Source organism: Coffea arabica, chromosome 9c, assembly GCF_036785885.1.
Source record: "Coffea arabica cultivar ET-39 chromosome 9c, Coffea Arabica ET-39 HiFi, whole genome shotgun sequence".
NCBI lineage: Eukaryota > Viridiplantae > Streptophyta > Magnoliopsida > Gentianales > Rubiaceae > Coffea > Coffea arabica.
Genome location: NC_092326.1, coordinates 5,106,677 through 5,133,585, shown reverse-complemented (window position 1 = coordinate 5,133,585; position 26,909 = coordinate 5,106,677). Strand labels below are relative to the sequence as shown.

General features: G+C 37.6%; 2 protein-coding genes and 1 non-coding gene across 3 annotated transcripts; 1 reads left to right on the top strand and 2 right to left on the bottom strand.

Moving 5' to 3' along the window:
- Positions 1-489: 489 nt before the first annotated feature.
- LOC140014085 (uncharacterized) lies at positions 490-1,407 on the bottom strand. Its single transcript, XM_072064479.1, has 2 exons — positions 723-1,407; positions 490-641 (listed from the first exon to the last, which is right to left on the bottom strand). Exons 1-2 carry the CDS (start codon positions 1,405-1,407, stop codon positions 490-492), a joined length of 837 nt encoding a protein of 278 aa, XP_071920580.1.
- Positions 1,408-2,510: 1,103 nt separating this feature from the next.
- Positions 2,511-4,437, bottom strand: LOC113708400 (uncharacterized). Its single transcript, XM_027230858.2, has 2 exons — positions 3,694-4,437; positions 2,511-2,816 (listed from the first exon to the last, which is right to left on the bottom strand). Exons 1-2 carry the CDS (start codon positions 4,435-4,437, stop codon positions 2,511-2,513), a joined length of 1,050 nt encoding a protein of 349 aa, XP_027086659.2.
- Positions 4,438-14,403: 9,966 nt separating this feature from the next.
- Positions 14,404-14,510, top strand: LOC113709178 (small nucleolar RNA R71). Its single transcript, XR_003452599.1, has one exon. It is a non-coding gene; the product is annotated as a small nucleolar RNA R71 (small nucleolar RNA).
- Positions 14,511-26,909: the final 12,399 nt, after the last annotated feature.

Genomic DNA, 26,909 nt, shown 5'->3' with positions numbered 1-26,909 from the left:
CTTCAGTTTCCTCAACACCCTCCATGTTTGAAACAGATACTGAATTGGAGGTTGTTGCCACCACTACCTCCCTCTGATCAGTTGGTTGTTCATCCCGCTAGCTTCCTCCCAATTCCAGGACTGTCTCTCTCTCACACTCCTCTTCCACTCCTCTGGAACCACCATGTACTTGAGTCCCTGGACATTCTTTCTCTATCCATTCCCCATTCTGATAACTCCAGTGGCTCCTTTGGGGGTTAAAAACCACCCCTGTATGTTTTGCTGAACCCCTTGCTCCCTCAGTATATGCTCAAGATCGCTATCTACCATCATAGAAGTCCTCCCACCCTGTTCGTTACCACCCTTTACTTCCCCTGCATGGGTTATATCCCCACCAGAATTGGGTATTAGAACTTCAGTTTCCTCAACACCCTCCATGTTTGAAACAGATACTGAATTGGAGGTTGTTGCCACCACTACCTCCCTCTGATCAGTTGGTTGTTCATCCCGCTAGCTTCCTCCCAATTCCAGGACTGTCTCTCTCTCACACTCCTCTTCCACTCCTCTGGAACCACCATGTACTTGAGTCCCTGGACATTCTTTCTCTATCCATTCCCCATTCTGATAACTCCAGTGGCTCCTTTGGGGGTTAAAAACCACCCCTGTATGTTTTTTCTGAGCAGACATCATCCCATTTGCATGCCCTGCCCTCATCCAATTCCCATATTAATTATCCCTTTTACCTTCCCTCCCACTCACACCCATTCCACAAGATCTCTCACTGTGCCCTATTCTGCCACACCTATAGCAAAAGTTCGGACATCTCTCGTATTTAAACTGAACCCATTTTGCTACCCCTGCCACTTCGATGGTTGTCCCTCGCAGGAGAGGTTGAGTAATATCCACTAATGCAGCTAGCTTGAGGTGTCTTCCTTCCTTTCCCCCAGTTTGTGGTATAATGACGTCTCTTACCAGGTGGAAAACAGATCCTATTTTCTTCCCCACCTTCTTTGAGATATAGTGAACTGGAAGATTCCAGACTTGCACCCAAAGTGGTGCTAAATTAAAGGCCTTTTCATCATCTTCAATCCCCTCATACCATCTGTTCAGAACCAGTAATTGGTTATCCAAGATCCACGGGCCTCCCTGAGCTATTCTATCCCTATCTTCGTCTTTTGGTACAATAAATTGGAACAAATTTGGACCCAACTCAGCCACAGTCAAATCCCTTGGATACCCCCATGCTGCTGTGACAAAGTTCTTCACACCCGTGTAATTAGCTATCTTCTCCCCCACTATTTTCCCTAACAAACTGCTTTGACACTCCTTGATACCTAAGGATAGCTCCTCGCTCCCCATCTCTGTTACTTGCAGCTCCTTGTTCGAGAGATTAAAACTTTGCAGAATATCCACAATGTCTTCAGCCATTAGGCTTAAATGAGGTACTGCCAGTATAAGTCTCACACCCACACTGACCTCAAAGGAAACCCGATGAACCCACTAAGGGAAAAGAAAAAAAAAATATGCTTTTCTCTAGGTAAATGTTAGAATGGTAGGCGACAAAGAAACAGAGCAATATGCACCTAACACTAATGCACCTACTATACCAGACAAGATAGGAAAAGAGAATGGCAGTGAGTTTACCTGTCGGAAACAAAACCACTCCCTTGGAACTTCGTCTTAGCCGGTAGATCTGTTACCTCATAGTAGTACAGCTTGAAAGGGTCTCCACGATCTCAAACAGCGATGCTAGGAATTCTGCTCTTAGTAAAGACTCTTCAGCTCCAATTACTATGAAAGGGATCCGACCAAAATGCACTTAGAACAATGTATTTAACGCTAAAACCTTGTCTGAAAGATACAAAGATTGAATCTTTTGGGACTGTCGGAACTTTTGAAAGCTCCCACAAAAGGAAGAGTTGCTCTCTTTTTTAGAGAGAGAAAGTGCCCCTACACGCGAGGAGATTGTCCTTGAGTTGGAATATCAACATCATCAACATTGCAACAAATTTTTTTGCCCTTGTTGATTTTGAAGATGAGCTATCACCACAATAACTTGTCATTTGATAGCAAATAAGTAAAAAAAAAAGTTTGCAAGTAATAATCCAATACCTATAATTATAGATATTAGATGAATTAAGTAAAAAATATAATATAGACAAATTGAGAGTGAGCAAATAAGAACAAAGTTGGAGAAATTAGACAGGAGATCAAAAAATTGAGTATTGAAGATGAAAGAGAGAAGATAAAATTTTGGTGTGGGAGAAAATGAAATTTAGAAAAACCTCTCTCGTGTGTTTTGGTGCCAGCGCAACTAGTGATATAGCATAAGTCAATGCTACGGTTGCAATTGCCAGCCCCATCAAATAAGACAAAAGTATCTGTAAGTGCGAAGCACGGGAGCGATACATGGCTGACCCCCTTATGAGCAAGACAATTGTGCTTAACGATGAAACAAATGCAACGGTACTTGCCCGAATCAGATACCGGTAATAGGTGGGATGGGTTTGTGCCATGATGGGTTCTCCTACTCAGTGTGGATTTGGTCCTTCCTTTAAGTCATCTTGCCACAACCCTCCTGGAGGGCTTACCACAGCTTGAAAGGCCATGGTTGCTATGAGTGAGAGCACTACCATCATTGCATTACTTCTCTCTTTGAGCATCACCTGGTACTCTCCTGGGTCGCGGCCTCCTGTAATGGCACCGATCGACGTAAGAGAGCTTTCAATTTCGGTATCGAAGTTCTCTTGACCCCGCAAAAGTGATAAAGCATTTCTGCCTTTTGCATCCTGCTGTTTCACCCAAACTTGGGAGCTATCAAGCAAGTATTTGATCGTCTGCATTTCCGAATTAGCAATTTAGCTTTAAAATCTAGATCAAGGGTGGTTCCATTTGGTTGTTCCTTGGTACTTTTGTATTATTTTAGAGCGCCAAGGATCTTTTATGTCAAACAAAATATGTGGTCATCTGGATTTGATAGTCACGTAATTAATCTTTGAAAGCATAAACATTTAATGACAATTACAAGAGATTGTCAGATGATCTTGGTGCCCATTGAAAATCCAATCTTTTCTTTATCCATATAGGTAACCCAATTTGGATACCATTCGGATATTGTTCGTGACATTTATTCAAATAACAAATTTAGACTAAGAATCAACGTAATGACACATGAAGTTGTCAAGCCAAATAAGAAATTACAAAAACTCAAATGATCCAATTAGATTTGGAGCTTGTACAATTGTGCGATTCTTGAAAAGGTTTTAAAACCATTTTTTGTTTAAAAGAAATTTCCAACCACCAAAATGTGGAAATGGAACAAAAATATAAGAAAATGAAAGGAAAATGTACCTTTCAATTTCCTTAGGAGAGAATAATGCTACATGTTGTTAAAGGAATAATTTCAAAAACCTCCTTTGAAGCTTTTAACAATTTTGCTTAACATCCGTTTAGTGATCTCCCTTACTTTGGGGTTTTTGGTAACAAGTTCAGACCCCATCAGAAAAAGTGATTGGAAAAGTTGAAAGAAAATTTTGATGATAAAATTATTCCCAAGTTATCCCTAGAAGTGTGTTAGGTGAAATTGTAAGAAATCTAAGGGATGATTTTGAAATTATTTCTATAATAAAATGATTTTTTTTAACCATAGAGATCCATTACTTCTTAAAAAAAAAATCACAAGAAGATTAAAAAATGAAAGAAAATAAACACAACCTGGTTTTGACGATAGTATATGGCCATGTGTAATATGGTCATTCCATCCTCATTTTTGGCGTTCTGAAACCATACATCTTTTGAGATGTCGACTAGCATCTTCAAGGCCTCCAGCTGATTATACTTGACACATAAATGCAAAATGGTCCCTCCCTCGTCTGTCTTCTCCAGAGCTGCTTGAAATCCGGCATCAAGTAGCTCTTGCAAAACTGCCAATCTGCCATACATGGCAGCAAGATGTATGGGGTTTCTGCCATTTCCATCACGGGCCAAGCACAAAAAGTAAGCAGCATCCTCACTTCTGCCCTTCGGAAGCTGTGTATCTTTTAATCGGTTGACTAGCACCTTCAAGGCCTCTAGCTGATTATATTTGACACACAAATGCAAAATGGTCTCTTCCCCATCTGTCTTCTCCACAGCGGCTTCAAATCCGGCATCAAGCAGCACTTGCAAGACTGTCAATCTGCCATAAATGGCAGCAAGATGTAAAGGGTTTCTGCCTTCTCGATCACGGGCCAAGCACAAAAAATAAGCAGATTGAACTTGTAAGTTTGCTTTTACAAAATCTGCATGGCCCAACATTGCTGCTATGTGTAGAGGATTCTTATCCTCGCAGTTCAAAGCAGCTTTATCAAGAACAACTGGATCTTCTCCAAGTAACTGATGAAGAGGGGTAACGTCACCTTTTAGTGCGGCATCACAGAGCCTTTTCTCCGGTTCTTTCTCCAGTTCTTTCTCACCCATGCTGCCTAAACTCCTCAGCTATATACTATATATCACGGGTCGCAGGTTGATTTGCTGCACTAGATAATATTGCTTTTCACGGTTATGTATTTGGAGATTTGAGGAAATCTGAACCAAAATATTAGAATGCTGAAAGGCACTTCTAGGCATAGATGTGATATAAATATTGCTCCATTTAGTTAATTGCAACAATGATCGTTTGTCTAGGCAACTGGGAAGCCTGAGGAACTCGATAAAACTTGGTGTACGGTTCTCACAGCCATTTGGGTTGATATATATAGTACTGAATATACTATGACCTTGGTTCGAGTGTGTACTTTGTAATTCAGGAAGTATTTCACGTTTCTCATTTATACTCTGGTTGCTGTGCAAGAAAAGGCTTGCAACAGGGGATAGATTGAGAAAGTGGGAAGTTTCATGGGTCTTCTGCGCGTGTACTTTGTAATCCAGCAGAGGAATCCAGGCTGCGTCTACTCTTTTCTTGTGTTGTTTCCGGTGCAGTATGGAAAAAGGTTCAATCTATGCGTTTTGTTTAGAGGGGCAGTTTCCCTTGTTCTGTTGAAATCAGTTGGATATGTCAACATGGAAGTCAAGTTCCTTCGTCGATAAGTTCAAAAGATTAGCCCTGGCTGCTACGGTCTATCGAGTATGGAAGGCTAGGAATGGGGTCATCTTTGGGCATAATCCCACTGCCATACAGAGTAATTTTTTCTGCTGTCTTGGATACTGTTGGGCATGTTGGAGCTACCTAGAAGAGGGTAGGAACGGTTGCAGACCTGAAGGTTATGTGTATTTCGCACACGACGTAACTTTATTTGTATATGATGTAATTTACTTTTAACAATGTAGCTCAAAAAAAAATTTTGTAAGTCCCACATATATTGTTAAAAACGAGATACAAGATGAAATTTGAATCTTACAAATTTTTTTGACCAAATCTTGGTCATGAACTGCCAGGAAGCAACCGATCCTGCCCCTCTTCCGGAAGAAAGTTCCACTGACGAAATCTACTTGGGACATCATTATGGATTACGGAATGGGCCATCACTCCTTAGTGTTTTGCAAGTTTTTGATGGTTAAATACTAAAGGTAAATGGTATGGGAACTATAGATGTTTACTTTTGATGTCCTTGTACATGCTTATTGAATATCACATAAAGTTGCACATTTAGTCGGGAAAAAAAAAAAAGACACTGCTTCTCAGAAAAATTTATGACTTCATTAAAAATGAAGGGAAATGTTAATTGCATTCTATTTTTTTTTTTGTTAATTACACTCTCATGACTTTTTTTTTATCATATAGTCTAACAAATGAAAATCATATAATAAAAATGATAGTAAAAATGTGATTAACAAAAAATAGAATGCGATTAACATTTCTCAAAATGAATGTCTCTTAAGAAGGGGCTTCCTGGCTGTTAGGGATAAATTTAAAATTTAACTTTACTTGAGACCTTAGTAAAAAAAAAAATTAAATTCGTATTCCTGAAGAGTTGGTTGTCCTTATGACGCGGCAATGGAAGTGAATTAATAGAAATAGTTTGATGCACTAATTGCATAGAAAAGAATCAAGGATTGATATACGATCAGAACCCCAAAATAACAAGAATCAAACTAGAATCTAATATGAAAATGTTAGATTAATACAAAATAACAAAACCCAACACAAAAGTATCAAATTTCATGTAATTGTCAAAAGAGTTAATTATTACAAAAAGTTGTAGATATGCCTATTTATAGGCTATAAAGTTATAACATAAAAAATAAAGAAAAATAATTTTAAAAACTTTAAAACAACTCCAATCTCTGTCAGCAATTTGGCGATGGATGGATTTGTTGAGGGTGCATATGGATTTGGTGTCGTATTTTTTAATCCAGCAACTCGTTATAAATTTCATGAAAGATCCCTGAATTGAGGGTCATCATTTTGTATCAGACTCCACCACTTAAAAAAAAACCTGTTCCCGAGTAGGGGTGCTAGCATCAAAAGCTTGACTCGAACTCGGTAAAATCAAGCTCGAGTTCGACCTCGAGCTACTCGTTAAATTTAACAAGTCGAGTTCGAGCTCAAGAAATAAGTATTCAAGTACTCGCCGAGCTTAATCGAGCTTTCATATTTTATTTATATTATATATTTATATTATATTATATATTATATATTTTTAAAAAAAATTATAGATTTATTTCAAAACTCGAGCTCGAGCTCGAGTAGTGGTGGGTGTCAAACCACCAAAAATAAAATTTATATTAGACCTACTACCAAAACTGAATGAGTATAGTGGTGAATAGGGTCGTCTCCTCAGGGAACAGGTAGGCAAATCACACAGGAAAATGGGGGGGTTTTTTAGCAGTAGTACCAACTAATTAAAAAGGAATAAAAACTGAAATTTAAAGTTGAGTAAGATAGCAGGAACCAAATCACACAAATAACAATTAATCAAAACAATCTAGTCAAGGAATTAATCTTGGCACCGAAGCACACAACTGATCACAGATACATGGGACAATTCATATACTCACGAATAAACTGGTTATAGTGGTCAAGCGACGCGCCCAACCACCAATCTTTCCTTAATTTTATGGTAGTCAAGAGACGCTCATAAACTACCCTCTTGTGACTAGACAACCCCAGAAACGCTCACAGGATTTAATGTAGCCACAGCATTAGGAATTAGAAAGACCCAATTCTAGATGACAAACACACATGCGGGTTTATTTAGGCTAGATTAATTATCCCCACGATCCAAATTAAACCGCTTGCGAGGCGGTGAAATTGTCTCGTTTGCCACTAATCAAGATGCTTAAAGGCGACGCGCCAACATCCTAATTGGCTATCAATTATTTAGACAATTGAATAACAGGCCTAATTATCCAATAAATCTAAACAATAATAACTCAGGGAAAAATAGAGAATAATTAAATACCCATGAACATATAAATTAGAAATAAAACAATTAAAACGATCTCACAGTTATGGTGCTCCAATCCTTGATTTATTCCTCAACTAGATAAAAGAACTAGCCTTGCCGCATAATCATGAAGCAATTCAGAGTTTTCATCGAGTTTTTGTCGATTGAGGAAGTAGTAAAAGATGTCGGCTCCTATTTGCTACTTGCGTTCAAAAGGAAAAAGAAGAAAAGAACAAAGAGACAAGTCCAAGACAGAAGATCCCCTAGTCTATTGCTGCCTTTTTATTTATAGTGTTGCTGCCGCTTCCCTTTGCTTGTTGAATTGGAATTTGTTTCCCACAAGGATTGTTTCCTTATTTCCCTCATTGGATTGTTGCCAAAAGTCCTCTTCGAATTCTATTTCCTCTGCTACTTAAAGGTCTTCGCAGCACTTGCTTTCCAATTCCAATTGGTTTCCAATTTTCCTGTGTTTCCCAAAAGGATTCCTTTTTCTTACTTTCTTAATTGTTTGTTGCCAAACGACTTCTTGTTTTTAAGGTTTCCTGATCTCACGCATGGTAAAAAGGTATCTTCCAATCAGAATGGTTGTTCCAGGGATTGGGCCCGCGATCCGACTTTTTCACGCAGCTCTGTGTTGTCTGGCGTGGGCACGCCTTAGAAGCAAGAGTCTTCTGGATTTTGCCTCCCTTTTGTCACTTTCAACACTAATTGCCTGTAATTAACACCAATACTAATTATGAGCAGAAATCCAATACTTTGCATACTATACTGCCAAAATTAAGACCAAATAACCACAAATAAAATGCATAATTATATCCCTATCAAATTCCCCCACACCAAGACAATGCTTGTCCTCAAGCATTTCAAACTTTAAATACACAACCAAGCGAGCAAACATTTTGCAGCAGTTGAATTCAAAACAATGGCTATTAATCAAAGCAACTATTGCCAATGTATGATTTAGATAACTGTCAAGTACTGATGACAAATTTTACGGGATAACTCTCCAACTAGCTTTTAAAACCAATGACTCTTTCAAATCCAGACTAACCAATCTAAGAATAGAAAATATCCAACCAACATTCTTTAATAACTGGTCCAACCATTAAGCAAAATCTCAACATAAAGACTCATGGATCCGCAGGCAATACAATTATTCGCATACTTTCATGCTCGTATACCAATTTTTTTTTTTTCATTTTCTTTTTTTTTTTCTGTTTCTTTTCCCTTTTTTCCTTAAAGGAAGTGCTTAGTCTTGAGCCATTCAAGTCTTTTGACGCGAACTCCGACATCTCTTCAATGAAGGAGCCCGGTTACTCAACTTAAACCGCTTAAAGACCACATACTCATAGTTATCGCTGCTTTTTGACGCGAAAATCGACACTTTAGGTGAAGACCCCCGGTTACTAGTCAATGATAACCAGTGGAGTATAGCCGAATGTTATTCACAAATAAACACCCAAGTAAAATTAAAACCATGCAAGCCTACTTCATTTCCTTAACATGGAGAACTAAGATTAATAGTTGAACCAGTTCACACAAAAATATCAGAAAAATATTTACAATGCCTAGAAAAGTTAACCAAAAGAAATTGCAAGAGTCACAAAATCTCAAATATTTACCAGAGAGTCATCCTAAAATTTTACCATATCATACTTAACATATTATCATCTAAAACCATAACAATAGTTAAATTTGAAAATCAAGCCATTGCTTATCAAGGCTAACCACAAAAATCCAAAAGGCATGGTAAAGGTTTTGTTTTTTTTTGTTTTTTTTGTTTTTGTTTTTTTTTAAGGAAGAAGGAAAAGCAGTAAGAAGGAAAAGCTAGACTACTCCCCCCACACCTAAAGTCTGCATTGTCCTCAATGTAAGAACGAAAAGTTGAAGTCAAGTGAAAGGAGCAAAAACTTCCCTGAATGAATAAAAACTGCAGCAAAACACCATGGTAGAGGAGGTGTCAGGGACTGGCAGCGTGGAGCCTCCGACGGTAGTGTGGTGTAGCGTTGCTTCAGATGGAAGCGGAAGTCTTCAATCCAAGCCTGTGTCCCCAGAGTGGACCAGAGTTGCTGTAAGGCGTGCCCACGCCTTATAAGGCAGAGTCTTCTGCCCAAGCATTTCTACGCTTTTCATGGAGTCACTTATAGGGCGTGGGCATGCCTTGTAAATCCAAGTCTCCTGCCCAACACCAAAAAAAACACTTGCAATGAAACAAAACAACCCAAAATCAACGAAAAATGAAAGAGAACTATAACAAAAATTGGAGGCCTTGGGTTGCCTCCCAAGAAGCGCCTTTCTTTAACGTCTTTGGCTAGACGACTCCACAGTGAGCAATTAGGCATAGATAGGATCTATCAAGTATACCTCTTCCAAAGTGCCAATGTCTGAAACATCAACAAACGGTTTTAAACGATGACCATTAACTGTAAAACTCTTATTAGTCTCTAAACCCTGGATTTCAACCACACCATTGGGAAAAACATTGACTACCACATATGGTCCAATCCAACGAGATTTTAACTTACCTGGCATGAATTTCAACCGTGAATTGAACAAGAGTACCTTTTGTCCTGGGAAAAAGTGTTTCGCACGCAATAGGCGGTCATGAAACTGCTTGGTACGCTCTTTGTACAAACGTGCATTGTCATATGCTTCAAGACGAATTTCCTCTAACTCCTGGAGTTGGAGCTTTCTTTCTTTGCCATCTCTATCCGCATGCAAATTGCATTGCTTGACTGCCCAGAATGCACGATGCTCAATAGCCACAGGTAAATGACACATCTTACCAAACACCAACCTATATGGAGACATTCCAATGGGCGTTTTATACGCGGTTCGATATGCCCACAAAGCATCATCCAATCGCAAGCTCCAATCCTTACGGTTGGGGTTAACCGTTTTCTCCAATATGCTCTTGATCTCTCGGTTGGAGACTTCAGCTTGCCCATTGGTCTGAGGGTGATATGTTGTACTCACACGATGGTGCACTCCATATTTTCTCATGAGAGATGCAATGGTGCGATTGCAGAAATGGGTACCTTGATCACTGATGATGGCTCTCGGCACCCCGAACCTACTAAAAATGTGGGATTTGAGAAATCCTACAACAACTTGAGAATCATTAGTCCGGGTAGCCTTTGCTTCTACCCATTTCGATACATAGTCAACTGCTAACAGAATATACAAAAATCCAAAAGAGCTAGGAAAAGGTCCCATAAAGTCCATACCCCAAACATCAAACACTTCACAAAATAACATAGGCACTTGAGGCATTTCATCCCTATGAGACAAACTTCCAAATTTTTGACATTTTTCACAGCTTTTACAAAATGCATAAGCATCACGAAACAATGTTTCCCAATAAAAGCCACAATCAAGGATTTTTCTAGCAGTTCTCTTAGGTCCAAAATGGCCACCACATGCATAATTATGACAATGAGCAAGGATAGAAGGAGTTTCACTTTCAGGTACACATCTACGAATAATTTGATCAGAGCCTATTTTCCACAGATATGGCTCGTCCCAAATATAGTATCGAGAATCATGGACTATCTTATCTCTCTTACTCTTACTCATGCCAATAGGGAATTTATGACTGACCAAAAAGTTCACAATATCTGCATACCAAGGTTCCTTACCTTTGAGATAGAAAAGATGTTCATCAGGAAATACCTCAGATATGGGAACTGCTTCCTCTTCTCTTATCAACCTACTCAAATGGTCAGCTACTGAATTATCCACCCCTCTCCGATCCTTGATCTCCCAGTCAAATTCTTGCAGCAAGAGCACCCAACGAATGAGTCTTGGCTTGGACTCCTTTTTTGACAAGAGATACTTCAAAGCTGCATGATCAGAGTAAACCGTTACTTTTGACCCCAATAGATATGATCTAAATTTCTCAAAAGCGAAAACAATGGCTAGAAGCTCCTTCTCCGTGGTGGTGTAGTTGCATTGAGCTGGTGTCAATGTTTTTGACGCATAGTATATCACATGACTACACTTCCCACTCCGCTGTCCAAGCACAGCTCCTACGGCATACTGACTGGCGTCACACATGAGCTCAAAGGATAGCTTCCAGTCTGGGGGTTGGATGATTGGTGCCGTGGTCAACATACCCTTGAGTGTGTCAAAGGACAATTTGCAATCATCTCCAAAGTTGAATGGCACCTCCTTTTGAAGCAGGCGAGACAATGGTTGAGCAATTTTTGAAAAATCTTTTATGAAACGCCTGTAAAAACCTGCATGGCCTAGAAAACTACGAATATCCTTGACATTAGTAGGGTAAGGTAGACTAGTGATCAAATCAATTTTAGCCTTATCTACCTCAATACCCCTTGATGAAACAACATGGCCCAAAACTATGCCTTCCTTAACCATGAAATGACATTTTTCATAATTAAGAACCAAGTTTGTTTCAATGCATCTTTTCAAAACCTTTGTTAAATGGTCTAGGCACTGATCAAAAGAATCACCGTATACTGTAAAATCATCCATGAAAATTTCAATGCAATTATCAATCATATCAGAGAAAATACTCATCATGCATCTTTGAAATGTTCCAGGAGCATTACACAAACCAAAAGGCATACGGCGATATGCAAAAGTTCCAAAAGGGCAGGTAAAAGTAGTTTTATGTTGGTCCTCTTGAGCAACAATAATTTGATAATATCCAGAGTAACCATCTAAAAAGCAAAAGAAACACTTACCTGCCAACCTCTCAAGCATTTCATCAATAAATGGGAGTGGAAAGTGGTCTTTCCGAGTTGCGGCATTTAACTTCCTAAAGTCAATGCACATTCTCCACCCATTTTGCAATCTCATTGGCACTAACTCATTCTTTTCATTTTTCACCAACGTGATTCCAGTTTTCTTGGGAACAACATGGACTGGACTCACCCACTGGCTGTCAGAAATAGGAAAAATAATTCCTAATTCTAAGAGCTTGAGAATCTCCTTCATCACCACCTCCTTCATTGCAGGATTGAGCTTGCGTTGATGCTCTCTCACGGGTTTTACGTCCGACTCCAAAAGGATGTGATGCATGCAAATGGATGGATTGATGCCTTTGATGTCTGCTAACGTCCATCCAATTGCTGGTTTAAATTCCCGTAAGACCCGTAAGAGCCTCTCTTCTTGCAACGCAGTTAAATCATTGGCAATGATTACAGGCAAAGTCTTGTTATCTCCCAAGTAAGCATATTTCAAATGCTCGGGCAGTTCCTTCAATTCCACATTAGGTGCCTGTTGAACAGAAGGTAGAATTCTTTCATTAGAAGTGGGTAATGGTAAAAAAGAATTTTCAAACCTGCCTGGAAGCGGATGTAGTGAATGTAAGGACATGATAGCTTCTTTGACTTCCTCCTCCTCCATGTCGTCCACTTCCAAATTGGTCTTGCCTTGTTGTAAGACAAAGTCCAACTTGTCCCTCATGAAATTCTGTTCAAAATTCTCTTGCACAATGGTGTTAGTCATGCCAACAAAATTTACAGATTCAGTATCCACAGGATGCTTCATTGCATCAAAAATATTGAAAGTGACTTTCTCTCCATCAAATTCCACAGATAAAGTCCCTTCATGTACATCTATTTTAGTCCTTGCTGTACTCATGAAGGGTCTACCCAAAAGAATCACTGCTGAATCAGTAGAGTATTCATCATTCATATCAACAATGTAAAAATCCACAGGAAAAATGAATTCATTGACCTTTACTAGAACATCTTCAACTAGGCCCTCAGGGTAGACATTCGACCTATCAGCTAGTTGAATGATTACCCTAGTTTCTTTGAGTGGCCCTAAATTCAAAACTTTAAAAATTGAGAGAGGCATGACATTTATTGAAGCACCTAAGTCAAGCATGCTTTTTTCAATTCTTTGATTGCCAATTATGCATGGTATAGTAAACATACCTGGATCCTTGCATTTCTGGGGCAACTTCCTTTGAAACATCGCTGAGACATTCTCCCCCACCTTCACCTTGTCATCCAGACTCAACTTATTGCGGTTAGTGCATAAGCCCTTCAAAAATTTAGCATATTTAGGCAATTGCCTAATAGCATCCAATAAAGGAATATTGATCTCCACTTTCCTGAAGGTGTCCAAAATCTCTTGCTCAGATTCTTCCTTTTTGGCTCTTGTAAACCTGCCAGGAAAAGGAGGAGGAATGTCAACTTTCTTTGAGACTTCAGAGGATTGTTTCTCATCTTCCTCTTCCACCTTCCTGGGCACTTCTTCTTCTTTGGCGTGGGCACGCCTAGGAGACTGTACCTCCTTGCCACTCCGTAATTGCATTGCACTGGCATTCTCCTTGGGATTAGGAATTACTTGAGATGGTAACTTTCCTCTATTACTATTTTCCAGATTGCTCATGGAAGTTGCCAATTGAGACATCTGTGCTTCCAAATTCCTAATGCTAGCACGAGTCTCTTGTTGAAATCTGTGAGACTCCTGCTGAGATCTTTGAGCCTCTTGCTGTAATTGACTCGTGCTTTGGGCCAGTGACTTCACCATATCTTCAAGAGACATGTTTGAATTGGAAGTGGATGGTTGTTGCACTGGTGGCCGTGGCTGGAAATGTTGTTGAAAGCCAGGGGGTTTTGAAGCATAACTAAAGTTAGGATGATTTCGCCACCCTGGATTGTAAGTGGGTGCAAAAGGATCATTCCTTCGTGGAGGTGGTCCAGAAAAATCTTCCACTATGTTGGCTTGTTCAGGTGAATCCTCCTGGAGAGTTGGGCACATGTCAGTCATGTGTCCGGGAGCAGCACAGATACCACAAGTCTTCACAGATTGTAATTGCCCTCTTGCCATTTGACGTACCAAGGAGGTAAGCTCAGATAGTTTACCCTCTAAGTCAGAGTGATTCACTTCATTGACCCTTCGTATTGCTCCATCAGCTCTCACTCCAAATTGTTGGGAATTTTCAGCCATGGTGGAGATCAATAACGTGGCTTCGTCTGTGGTCTTGTTAACCAGAGCACCGCCACTGGCTGCATCTAACATGCTCCTATCCATGGGTGATAATCCCTCGTAGAAATATTGTATTAAGAGCTGATCAGGGATTTGATGATGTGGGCAGCTGGCACACAGTTGTTTAAAGCGCTCCCAGTACTCATATAGAATTTCCCCATTTGCCTGCCTAACTCCACATATTTCTTTCCTTATATTGGCGGCTCTAGAGGCAGGGAAAAATTTCTCGAGGAATCTTCTCTTCAATTCTTCCCACGTAGTGATGGATCCAGATGGCAGGTAAAATAACCAATCTTTAGCCTTATCTGCCAAAGAGAAAGGGAAGGCTCTCAACTTGATGTGGTCCTCAGTGACTCCTTGAGGTTTCATTGTAGAGCACACCACATGAAATTCCTTCAAGTGTTTATGTGGGTCTTCACCTGCAATACCACGAAAAGTAGGAAGTAAGTGAATAAGACCAGATTTAAGCTCAAATGCCTCTTCCGTGTTAGGAAATGTAATGCATAATGGCTGCTGGTTCACGTTAGGAGTTGCCAACTCCCTCAAAGTTCTTGGGGCTGCCATTGCTACTCGGGGGATATGCACTTCTTCTTTTTCAGATTCACTTGATGAATTCCTGGAAACAAACTCTTGCTTAAATTCTGAAGGTGACGTTGAATCTTGTTGCTTACGCAACTTTGCCTCCTTGGTCAACCTTCTTGCAGTCTTCTCAATCTCTGGATCAAATTCTAATTCTCCTGTACGAGAAGATCGAGGCATAAAATAAATAAAAAATAATAATAATAAAAAAAATAATAATAAAAATATAAACTAAAACTTGTGCAATAAGTCACTTAAAACACCAGTTCCCCGGCAGCGGCGCCAAAATTTGGTAGGTGTCAAACCACCAAAAATAAAATTTATATTAGACCTACTACCAAAACTGAATGAGTATAGTGGTGAATAGGGTCGTCTCCTCAGGGAACAGGTAGGCAAATCACACAGGAAAATGGGGGGGTTTTTTAGCAGTAGTACCAACTAATTAAAAAGGAATAAAAACTGAAATTTAAAGTTGAGTAAGATAGCAGGAACCAAATCACACAAATAACAATTAATCAAAACAATCTAGTCAAGGAATTAATCTTGGCACCGAAGCACACAACTGATCACAGATACATGGGACAATTCATATACTCACGAATAAACTGGTTATAGTGGTCAAGCGACGCGCCCAACCACCAATCTTTCCTTAATTTTATGGTAGTCAAGAGATGCTCATAAACTACCCTCTTGTGACTAGACAACCCCAGAAACGCTCACAGGATTTAATGTAGCCACAGCATTAGGAATTAGAAAGACCCAATTCTAGATGACAAACACACATGCGGGTTTATTTAGGCTAGATTAATTATCCCCACGATCCAAATTAAACCGCTTGCGAGGCGGTGAAATTGTCTCGTTTGCCACTAATCAAGATGCTTAAAGGCGACGCGCCAACATCCTAATTGGCTATCAATTATTTAGACAATTGAATAACAGGCCTAATTATCCAATAAATCTAAACAATAACAACTCAGGGAAAAATAGAGAATAATTAAATACCCATGAACATATAAATTAGAAATAAAACAATTAAAACGATCTCACAGTTATGGTGCTCCAATCCTTGATTTATTCCTCAACTAGATAAAAGAACTAGCCTTGCCGCATAATCATGAAGCAATTCAGAGTTTTCATCGAGTTTTTGTCGATTGAGGAAGTAGTAAAAGATGTCGGCTCCTATTTGCTACTTGCGTTCAAAAGGAAAAAGAAGAAAAGAACAAAGAGACAAGTCCAAGACAGAAGATCCCCTAGTCTATTGCTGCCTTTTTATTTATAGTGTTGCTGCCGCTTCCCTAGATATGTTAATAATAGCTTTAATAGACCTGCTAGAGGATATGCTGCGGTCCATTCTTTAGGAAAAAATGTAGATTCGAAAGGATTTACTCCATTAGAAAAATTGAGACCCGAAGCAATACAAACCTTTTGGAATGTATCTGGATGTAGACTGTGTCTTTAAATACTGGAGAAGCTATAGATAAATGGGAAACAGCTTTAAGATTAGTTGCAGCCATTTATGAAATGGATTATAATACAACTAAAAGATTTATTGAAAAAACACTTGTTAATAGTACACTCAGGTTTTGGAAGCATCTTAGTATTGAAATTAAAAACACCATATTCTCTGATAATGATTCAAATAATATGATAACAAGAGCAGTAGAAGCATTCATATTAGAATTTACAAGAGAAGGTAATATTCTAAGAAATAGAACAAAGGTGAAGAAATATAAACAAGACTGATAACATTACAACTTTGTGACGTGCGAAATTGATAGATATATATATCTATTTTTCAAAATTATTATTATCAAATTTATAATCAAGTAGATAATACACAAGTATATTTGGATATGTCTTTTTGTAATTAACAACCATTTTAACTTTATTATAAGTGAAATTTAATAATTATTTTTGACATTTTATTTGACTCCGTTATGAAATGTAAATTTCGTCATATTGCCACTTTAATTCCAATTATAAGGGGATTATGTATAACTTTTGAAATCACAGGGGTTATGTGAAAAAGCGCTAAACTACAGGGGGATAAAGTGCATTTTGCTCTTAATCAAAATTTCTAATTTCTAGAGTTCCAACTTTAGATCAAGACTTCTAACTTGCTGCTACGCATGTTTAATAGAAAAAATTTCATGCGAGGCGAACTTCTTAATTTCCTGAGTTACACAAAGACGAATTTTCCATGGAATTCTTACTGTATTGCAAACTAAGCTGATCACAATCTTCCAGTCCATTTGAACGAGCGCTGGCCGGAGTTGTCGATCAAGACAGAGCTTCGGTTCAAACCCTCTGGTAGGGAAGGGGTCCCTGCTTCTATGTCAATCCATCAATAAAATTGCCTAAATATCACGAATAATGCTTCCTCTGCCAGAGAACCCTGATCACCTATAGAAAATAATCCACGTTAAGTTTATAGCGAGAGGCCTGGAAACATTGCCATGAAATTGGAACTGGTATCCGGACTTCCATTTGAATGAAAATAATCCCTTTGATGTTATTCCATGTATGCAACCTTTATGCCTGAAACTTTGGTTCATAAAGACCGATTCCTCGCTTGTCAAATCGTCCAACTTATGAGGCACGGTAAAATCCATAACAGTTTCCTTTACCTGAAGTAAGAAACTTATTTTGCGCGGTATATCAAATGAGGTTCGATTTTGGAGAAAAATATAGATATTATCATTAGGCAACCAACATACGGATGTAAATATTATAACACTACTAACCTTAGTCATGCATCATGAAATCAAACTACATAATTGAAAATAAAAGTACACGACTTTTATCTTTAAAAAGTGATTATGTAGTTTTACTTACCTATTTGTTAAACCATTTATACAAATTTATGAAAATCTATGCACAAAAACATTTTGTAGATGGCAGTATGCACTATTTAGCATGTACAACTAATGGAAACGTTAAAGCTGCAACATGCTTTGAGTATCTGTACTCTTAACCACCATTATAAATCATGCAATTCCCTTTTTACTTCATATTGCTATTGTAACCTTGCCAATATTCCTATGAAACCTTTGGGAGGAGGGGGGATTGGATTTGTAAGACAAAATGAAAGGAATTGCAACAAAAGAAAAACACTTTTTATCTTGATTTTTGAGCAACAGTAACTGAGACTTCTTATAGTTCCAACAAACTCTACATAAGCTTCAAACCGATGGTAGTTGTTGCACAGTACAGAAACAATTTTACGTATTTTTCCTCCGTTTCTTTTTGGATATTATCTCCGAAGGCCATCCTAATTCATCTAAAGCATTAGCTAGAAACTAGACATGTTATATAATACCAGCATGAAACTAACAATGAACATAGGCTATAAGTAATTTGAACTAGTAATTTACAGGGCATTTGCTAATTGAAGTTCCTTATTCTTTTCTTTATGTAGTTTGCTTCATGCAACTCATCTCTACCAAGAAAGAAGGCATATAACTACATAAGTAAACTCAAAAGAAACTGCAAGAAAACATATAAGCAACTAGCTTGAATAACTACTTTTCGCAATCCTAATGCTCGCTCAAGCTCACAAGCTAGGAAGAAATTTGAAGACAACAACAAAAATCTGGAATCTTATTCATTACATATCAAATGGACTCAGGAGTTCCCCCAAACACTTCAGTAGGCAAAGTTCTTTGGCCCTAAATGAGTCAAAGAAAGAAACATGTCCCCCCCAGTGAAGTGTTCTGAGGGAACTCTAGAGGACATCTGATGCTTTGTTAATTCATCCTATGCTTTTGATCAGCTTCGATGCTGCTATTTATAGAGCTTCTTTCTTGATGATTTGTATATGTGATCAGTGCATTGATAGCATTTTATTTTTTTCCAAGTGCTTTTCGTTCAATAAGCTAAGTAAGCCCTCATCTTGTACCTGAATGAACCTAGTCGTGATATGGGGCCAAATGAAAAGAATGCTAAACACTAGAACTTAAGTGGTCACCTTTCTTCAATCTTTTCTTTTGCATTGAGTGCTTCCTATTTATTCCCTTTGATCTGTCATTTTCAACTTGATGCTGCCATTGCTCCCTTATTTGTACTTTTGGACATATTTTAAAAAATCTGGCATTCTTCCCATACATATGTGTGCATATAGCCTAGCCATTACCCCAAAAAATAAAGTAATCTAATTAATTACTATAAAGCTAAATCTAGTTTTGAATGCTTCTGAGCTTTTAACTACAATATTGCTTTTAATCTTAGCGGTTTGATGTTGCAATTCGAAGATAGAAAGGGATACGACATACGAGTGAAGGGAGAGTAGATTGTACTGGATCGGTATCTACTGCTTTAGACATCTATGGTAGATAATATTCTCCTTTTTTCAACTGCTATATATTTCTGACCAGGTTCAAGCTTCTTCAGAATCTGGAAATTGGGTTAGAAAAACATTCTCTATGTGATGCTGTCTTGATCACAAAGGCCACCATTCTCCTTAGCAGATTCCACATGTATAGACTAGATGATCTTCTCTGCAAGCAGCTTGTGGAAACAACTGGAAAAGCACCAAATGCCAAAACAACTATCCAAGAAGTACACCCAAAATGTGCAACAAAAACAATGATACATAGATAGCATTAACAATTCATGCAACTATTGTTTTTCAGTTTCATCCTAAACCACTGCCTCCGTCAAGAAGAAATTGTAGAAAATTCGTCCTCCTTTTTTTTTTTGGGGGGGGGGGGGGGGGGGGGGGGGGGAGGGGGGGTTACATTTTATGCGAAAGCTGAATAGACATTCAAAATTGGATATAGAAACTTTTCTAAATCATTGAGTTTTCTTTTGTGCACATATGGAAAGTGCTTGTAGGAAAATTTGGATTTTGGGTATACCTTCTAAATCACTTCCACCGCTTTACCTTCTCCATGGATTCTCCAAGAGTTTGAGATCTTTACGAATGTTGATAAGCAATTTTGGAGTGACCTTTAATTCAAGACCTAAGTAGGTTTGATGGGGCGTAGAGTGGCGTGTATTGACCAGGAAGTCTGTTGGCTAACTCAGCTTCTTTGGTCTTTGTTTGAACTGTTTTTTCTACTCAAATGGTTTAGAATAATATTGGTGCTATATATTTCTTTTTAAGTGCGTGACAAGGAGGTGACCCATGAAATTTCAAGCAATGCTTGAACTTGGTTGTTACTCGTTGTTAGTGATTTAGGCCCATTGGGGCTTATGTGGAGAAGGTGGAGTAGATTTGCTATTGTTGATATTGGGACATGCTAAGGTGGAGAATTGTTAAAGTGGCTTTGTCTCACGTCTCCTTTTCTATAAGAGAACTTGTCCCTTAATTGCCTATAAATATAGTGAGCCTGTGATGGGATTAAGCACACCAAACCAAAAGAGTTTTAGTGGGTTATTTTGACTTTTGGATCATTAAACCTTTTGGTTAGTTAAATATCTTGGGTTCTCTTGTGTTTTAAGTATTAGATGTTTTAGACCTAGAAATCTTTTCCTAAGACATTTTTGTACTTTTTTCTTCATAGTAAAATATTGATACTTCTCTCCCCGTGGACGTTGGTCAATTTAACCGAACTGCGTAAATTCTTGTGTTCCTATTTTATTTATTTTGGCGTTGTTATTTGTCTTTTGGAGTTATCAAAAATCCTTTCGTCAATTTTTTAGGGTCAGACCTAACACATCTTGTGCCTAAACCTAGTCGTGATATGGGGCCAAATGAAAAGAGTGAGAAAGAATAGAACAGGAGTGATCCTTTCTTTAATCTTTTCTTTGCATTCAGGACATCCTACTTATTCCATTTGATCTCTCATTTTCAACTTGACATTGCCAATACAACCTTATTTGTACTTTTGGACATGTTGCAAAAAATCTGACATTCTTCCGTACGTATGCTTAGCAGAAGTGAACTTAGTCATAACAAAAACAAAACTAGTAATCCAATTAATCAGTGTCAAGCTAAACCTAGTTTTGAATCCTCCTGAGCTTTTAACTACTTTATTGCTATTAGTCTTAGCAGTTTGAATTAGTTTCGGGTTGGTGTAGACAATTGCATTTTGAAAATAATAAGGAACACGAGTGGAGAGAGAGTAGATGATGCTGGATCGGTATCTACCATTTTAGACATCTCTTGTAGATATTATTCTCATATTTTCATCTGCTACGTAATTGTGACCAGGTTCAAGCTTCTTCAGAATCTGGAAATGGGATTAGAAAAAGATTCTCTACGGGGTGCAGTCTTCATCACAAAGGCCACCCTTCTTGGCAGATTCCAAATGCAAAGACTAGATCATCTTCTGTGCTAGCAGCCTATGGAAGCAACTGGAAAAGTACCAAATTCTAAACTCTTCCATAATGGCATTCTCAACAAGTTACAGGAGGACCTAGGAACTATTGTCAGCAGCCCTCACCAAGTGCAAACAAATTATCCAAGAAGTACACGCAAAATGTGCAATTAAAACTACGATTCATAGATAGCATTAACAATTCAGGCAACTATATGCGCCCCCCCCCCCCCCCCCCCCCCACACACACACCCACACACACACACACCCAACACACAAACCCAAACAAAAAAAAATGCAGGCAACTATAAGACATATTTTTAATTTCAGTTTCATCCCAAACCATTGCCCTCCTTCAAGATGAAATTGTAGAAAATTCCCCCTCCTTCGTTTCCTTTTTTTTTTTTTTTTTTTTTGAGTTGCAGTTTATGCAAAAGCTTTGTAAGGCATTAAAATGGAGAGTGATGAGATGTATCACTGATTTTTAGATCACTGGTGTATCACCACTTTTGTAGATGTCAAAGTAGGAAATGCCACGCCATCATAATAATTTTTTCCAAATTTAAGTACTGTAATTTGTTAAATTAAAAAACATTTCGATTTCAAAGCTTTTCTAAATTATTGAGTTTCCTTATGCACATATGGAAATTGTTTGTAGGAAATTTGGATGTTGGGTATACCCTCTAAATAATCTCTGCCGCTTTCCCTTCTCCATGGATTCCGGTGAACTCCATAGACAACTTCAATGAAGTATTTTGCAATTTTGAATATACTTTTAGAATAAATTAATTAATAAAACCAATCTATGCATATCAATGTTCCACAGCGGGAATGTTCCTGAAGTGGTCCGCAATTCAAAGGACACAAAACACTGTGTGATTGCCTAAATATTTCTTCTACTATTGTGATTGCCGCATATTCCATTTATATACTTGTATTTTAAGATAACTCATTAATGTGCCATTGAAATCTAATTGAATTTCATAAACAAGAAAAACCTAGAAATAATTCTTCGAAGTATGCTACATGTCTTATTTCTTTTCGAGTCGATAAATCATGGATAATCTTTTGTGTTTTTTTTTTCCAAACATCAAAAGTTGATAAGTTCGGAATTTTTTTCACAAATGAGAAGAAACATCGTCTTGGTAAACATCGATCGCTTGATTTCTTTTATCGGTTTCTTGCATTATTTCTCTCTCATCTTATTTTTAGCCAAAATCCTTCTTTAGGAAAATTAGATTATGGGCTAATTCCACACCTCTATGATTAAACTCTTTTTAAGACACACCCCTTGTGACTAAAAAATATTCACTAACATCCAATGTGATTTTAATTTAAGTGGAAAACTGACAGAAATAGACTCTACTAGTGAAAATTTAACTTTACACAATCCAATAGTGCAACTGATTAATTACTTGTTTCTAGTGATAATAAACTAAAATAATGTTTTCTTTCGAAAATACACTCAGATGAACATTTGGACTTTATAATAAAAATATATCAACCATTTTTTATTGTATAGAAGGTTCAAATACCCTAAAAGTGATGATTTGAAACTTTTTAAAGATTGCAAATGTTAATTTGGAGGTATTTGTAGAGGAAAAATATTATTAAGTCTTAACGCCATTAGAATCAAGTAACTAATTGCACTATTGAAATGCTTACAGTGAAATCTCCGCTAGTGAAGTCTGCTTCCATGTTTTCCTACTTAAATTCAAAGCACATAGGGTACAAGTGGACTTTTTTGAACTATAAGGGGTGTATCTTAAAAAATGCTAAACTACAAGGGAAATATGAGGAATTTGCCCCTAAATTATTATCCAGATTATGATACTTTCAGCTTTCAATAGCCCAATACGACCATACATGTTTTCACTTTATTGGAGTTCTTGGAAATTTCTAAATGCATGTAGCCTTCATCACATGTATCGAAAAGGAAAATTTGCACGTAGTTTTTCTCCTGACCTGAAATTTAGAAATGTTACGCACGTAATTATTTTTCCTGATCAGCAGCGCATTGATCTACCAATGAGGATTTTTTAGGTCTCCAAGAGTTTTAGATTCTCAATTGCCTTGGGGTTGGTATCTAGTTATGGTACATCTACATCTTTACAAATGTTGATAATCAATTTTGGAATGCCATTCAATTCAAGACCAAATATAGGTGTGATGGGGCGTAGTGTGGTGCGCAGTAACCAGGATGTCTGTTGCCTACCTTGCTTATTTTCCTTAAGGGATAATTTCAGAGGCTTCTAATAATTTCACTTAGCATTCTTAAAATTTTAAAAGTAATTTCTATGACAAAAGATGTTAGTTTTATTCCTATTCATAAGAGTTTATCATTCAAAGTAGATTGTTACGGGCCGTATTTCTTGTAATCACAGCATTGAATGACAGAGCCAACATTTGTATTTGTGTGTATAAATGTGGATTGAAACTAAGATATCAACATTTGTGTGAATTTTGAATGACTGATGAAATTAAGGTTTTTGTTTGTTTGTCACAATCTTGGTTCAATGACGTTGGAAAACCAATGTACGTGTCGAATAAATATAATAGGAAATCGTGAGTTATACGAATAGATGGAGTACATGAAAAGGAGAATGGTTTGTAGGGTGCATTTGTAAGTTTAATTCTCTTGAGCCTTATACATACATACATACATACATATATATATATATATATATATAAACACACACACACGTAAAAAGGGATTTTATTTAATAGAACATGAATGTACATAAGTGCAAAGGAATCTGCTCCACAAAAGTACAGCTACAACCAATTAAGCTATACAATAGTACTGCTCAATGAACTAAACCCTGATTATGTTGTCAACATTTAAGGAAAATCTCTTAGGAAAAATCCCAACTAAGGTAAAATAACAATTTGTCCCTTGATCGGTTACAATTTCATTATTTATTTTATTATTAATTTTCTCTATTACCTGACCTGATGTAAATTAATTATTAGATTCTACTCACTTTTCGTAATTTACATTTATTTCAGGGAATAGAACAAAAATATCACAATCAAGGCCAATTTGACAGTCATCGGAAAAGAATTCAAATGGAAGGTCTTCAAGGATATTTTTGGAACAAGGAGACACAAGTTCTTTTTGGTAATTTGCAGAAGACAACATTCAAAAAGAAGCACAAAAGGCTGGAGTCGTTTCTCTCCTGGTGGGCCGCCGCACATGAGAGCCAAGCATTAGAATAGATTAGTAATTCAATAGGTACGGGGAGTAGCAGAAGACTTCTCTTGGGCTTTGGACAATCTTGTCCTTTAGTGGTTTTGAGTCCACGTATGTTACACTTAGGGTAGAAATAAGGGGTTATCATCTTTTTTGAAGAAGTAGTCTTTTTTCCAGTATTCGGTTTTCCACTGTTTCTTCCTCCCTAATTGGAAGAATGTATGTCGCAACTATTTATGCAGTCTTGTATGGGATTTTTTCATCAATAATGAGCTAAACCTCTTTTTCTAGTCAAGGAGCAACGAATGCTTTGACTCGCCTAAAATTATGAGATCGATTTAATTTTACCTTTTTCTTTTATTTATTAGTATTTGCATATTCCCTAGTTACAGTGCTTATGATTGTTTAATTAATTGATTGTCTTGGATCCGGATAATTAGTTAATTTGATAATCTATTATCAATTGGGACGTTAAATCTATAATTGTTTAATTGTCTCAAAATAGTGATAACTAGCATGATTGGGTTTGTGTCAAAGGAATACATGGGCTAACCTAAAATAACCCTGGTGGTGTGTTATTTTGTTAGAATATGGCTCCTCTAATACGTAAGGCAATTGGGGAATTAAATCTTACAAGCGTACCTAAGATTATTTCTCAATTAAAGTAGTGATTAACGGGCGTACCTTAATCACCAACACAGTAAGGAGGGGTTGATTGTCATCGCTTGTTTGGCAGTTATAACCTATTTATTAGTAAATAATTGGAATTGGCTTTGCATCGATGATCAATTAGGTGAACTATTGCTGAAGTTATTTCTTGGCTAGATCATTAGTTATCATTCATTTGACTTTAGTAACTTGTTATTTAATTTTTAATAGTTTCTTAGATTTTATTTGAATTTCTTTGATTGTCATCTTCTGCACAAAAACACCCCCTTGTCACTGTGAATTTGAAAAGAAATAATTACTCCCAGTCCCTGTGGATTCGACCCTACTCACCGCTATGTACAGAAATTACTTTTAGTTTGAGCAGGTTTTATTATTGCACAGGCCCGACGCCTGTCAATTTTTGGCGCTACTGCCGGGGACTGGTGCCAGATTAATTTGTTTCTTTTTGAGTTCATCTGTTTTTATTTTTTTTATTTATTTTTCTCTTATTTTTTTTATATAGTTTATGGCTGCTAACATTCCGTATTTTGATGATAGACTGGACTTTATTCCTGAATGGGGTTATGAGACTCGTGTTTTTTCTAATGATCAATGGGTTGTTACAAATTGTGCAACTTATTTTGCCTCAAGTTATTGAACCGACACATGCCCCGCATTTCAAGATAATCTAAGTGCTCCAATTGATACTTTTGGAGATTTTTCACCTCGATTTCAAACGTGGTATAACCCTTATTCAAACAGGTATGATCAAGGATGATGGGATAATTCCAATTTTAATTATGCGACCGGACCTATGGATTTTCAACAACAAGAATCTCAACAACCATCATCCGTGTCAGGTATGTCTCTTGAAGAAATGATTGAATTACTAGCTGCTAATACATATCGAACTCAGCAGGAGACACAAGCGATGGCGGATCAAGTGCAACTATTGATATCCGGGATGGCAGATCAAATACATCTATTGACATCCAAGATAACGCGATTAGCTTCTCACCTTGAAGAATTGCCCTCACAAACCAATATCAACCTTGAAGAAGATGAGAGTGCGATTATCCGGCCAAATGACATGGAACTGCAAAAGTTTCAAGGAAACGGATCTAAAGATGCAGTTGAAAAGGAAGCTGAAGTGCAAGAAATGAGGCCCAAGTATCAACTCGTCCAGGTGAATGAATCCAATGAACAATCTCCAAATGCGGTGACATCTCCTCCAATCCTTAATCAATATTCTCCTGATTCTTATTCTTTAATTCCTGTTAATGAAATTGACTTTATTATACCAGAAAATTTTGAATTTCATGATAGGAATAAATTAAGAGTAGCGATGACAAGATATCTTGGACCAATAAATGCACGTGAAGGGGGAGTGAATGGAGAATGTAAATTATTGTTGACTCGTTTGGCACCATTTACTAGTCTATGGAAGCCCGTAGCTCGTGTGCCCAAGAATTACTTTATTTACGAGGGCTATCAAGACTCTATAGAGGATGAAACATTGAAACGAGGCACAAGATTTTATCCTCCCTGAACAAACATGACAATGTTTGGCCAAAAACATTAAAGAAAGGCGCTCATGGGGAGGCAACCCAATTTCTTTTAATCATTTGTTCGTTTTTGTTTGGTTTAAATATGTTTTTCCTTGGATTTGACTGATTTTTTGCTTCAATTTTCATTTTTGATGATTCATAGGCATCCTTCTGACATGACGCGCCCGTGTCAAGTCCCATGAAGGGCTCATGGTCAGATTCGTCAGAAGGGGTTCATGTCCTCATGACGTGCCCGCGTCAAGTAACCTGGAGAGCTCTTCACTTCGTGCCTACATGACGTGCCCGCGTCATGTTCGCAGGAAAGGTAAGTATTCAAACTTTGAGAAAAATTTTTTGATTTTCTTTTAAT

Bases quoted from the DNA above. Each gene is read 5' to 3' on its own strand.
- LOC140014085 (XM_072064479.1), bottom strand. From the start codon at position 1,407: ATGGCTGAAGACATTGTGGATATTCTGCAAAGTTTTAATCTCTCGAAC. The intron at 642-722 runs GTAAAAGGGATA...AAAAACATACAG, and splicing joins GGGTGTGAGTGGGAGGGAAG to GGGTGGTTTTTAACCCCCAA.
- LOC113708400 (XM_027230858.2), bottom strand. From the start codon at position 4,437: ATGGGTGAGAAAGAACTGGAGAAAGAACCGGAGAAAAGGCTCTGTGAT. The intron at 2,817-3,693 runs GTTGTGTTTATT...TCGGAAATGCAG, and splicing joins TATACTATCGTCAAAACCAG to ACGATCAAATACTTGCTTGA.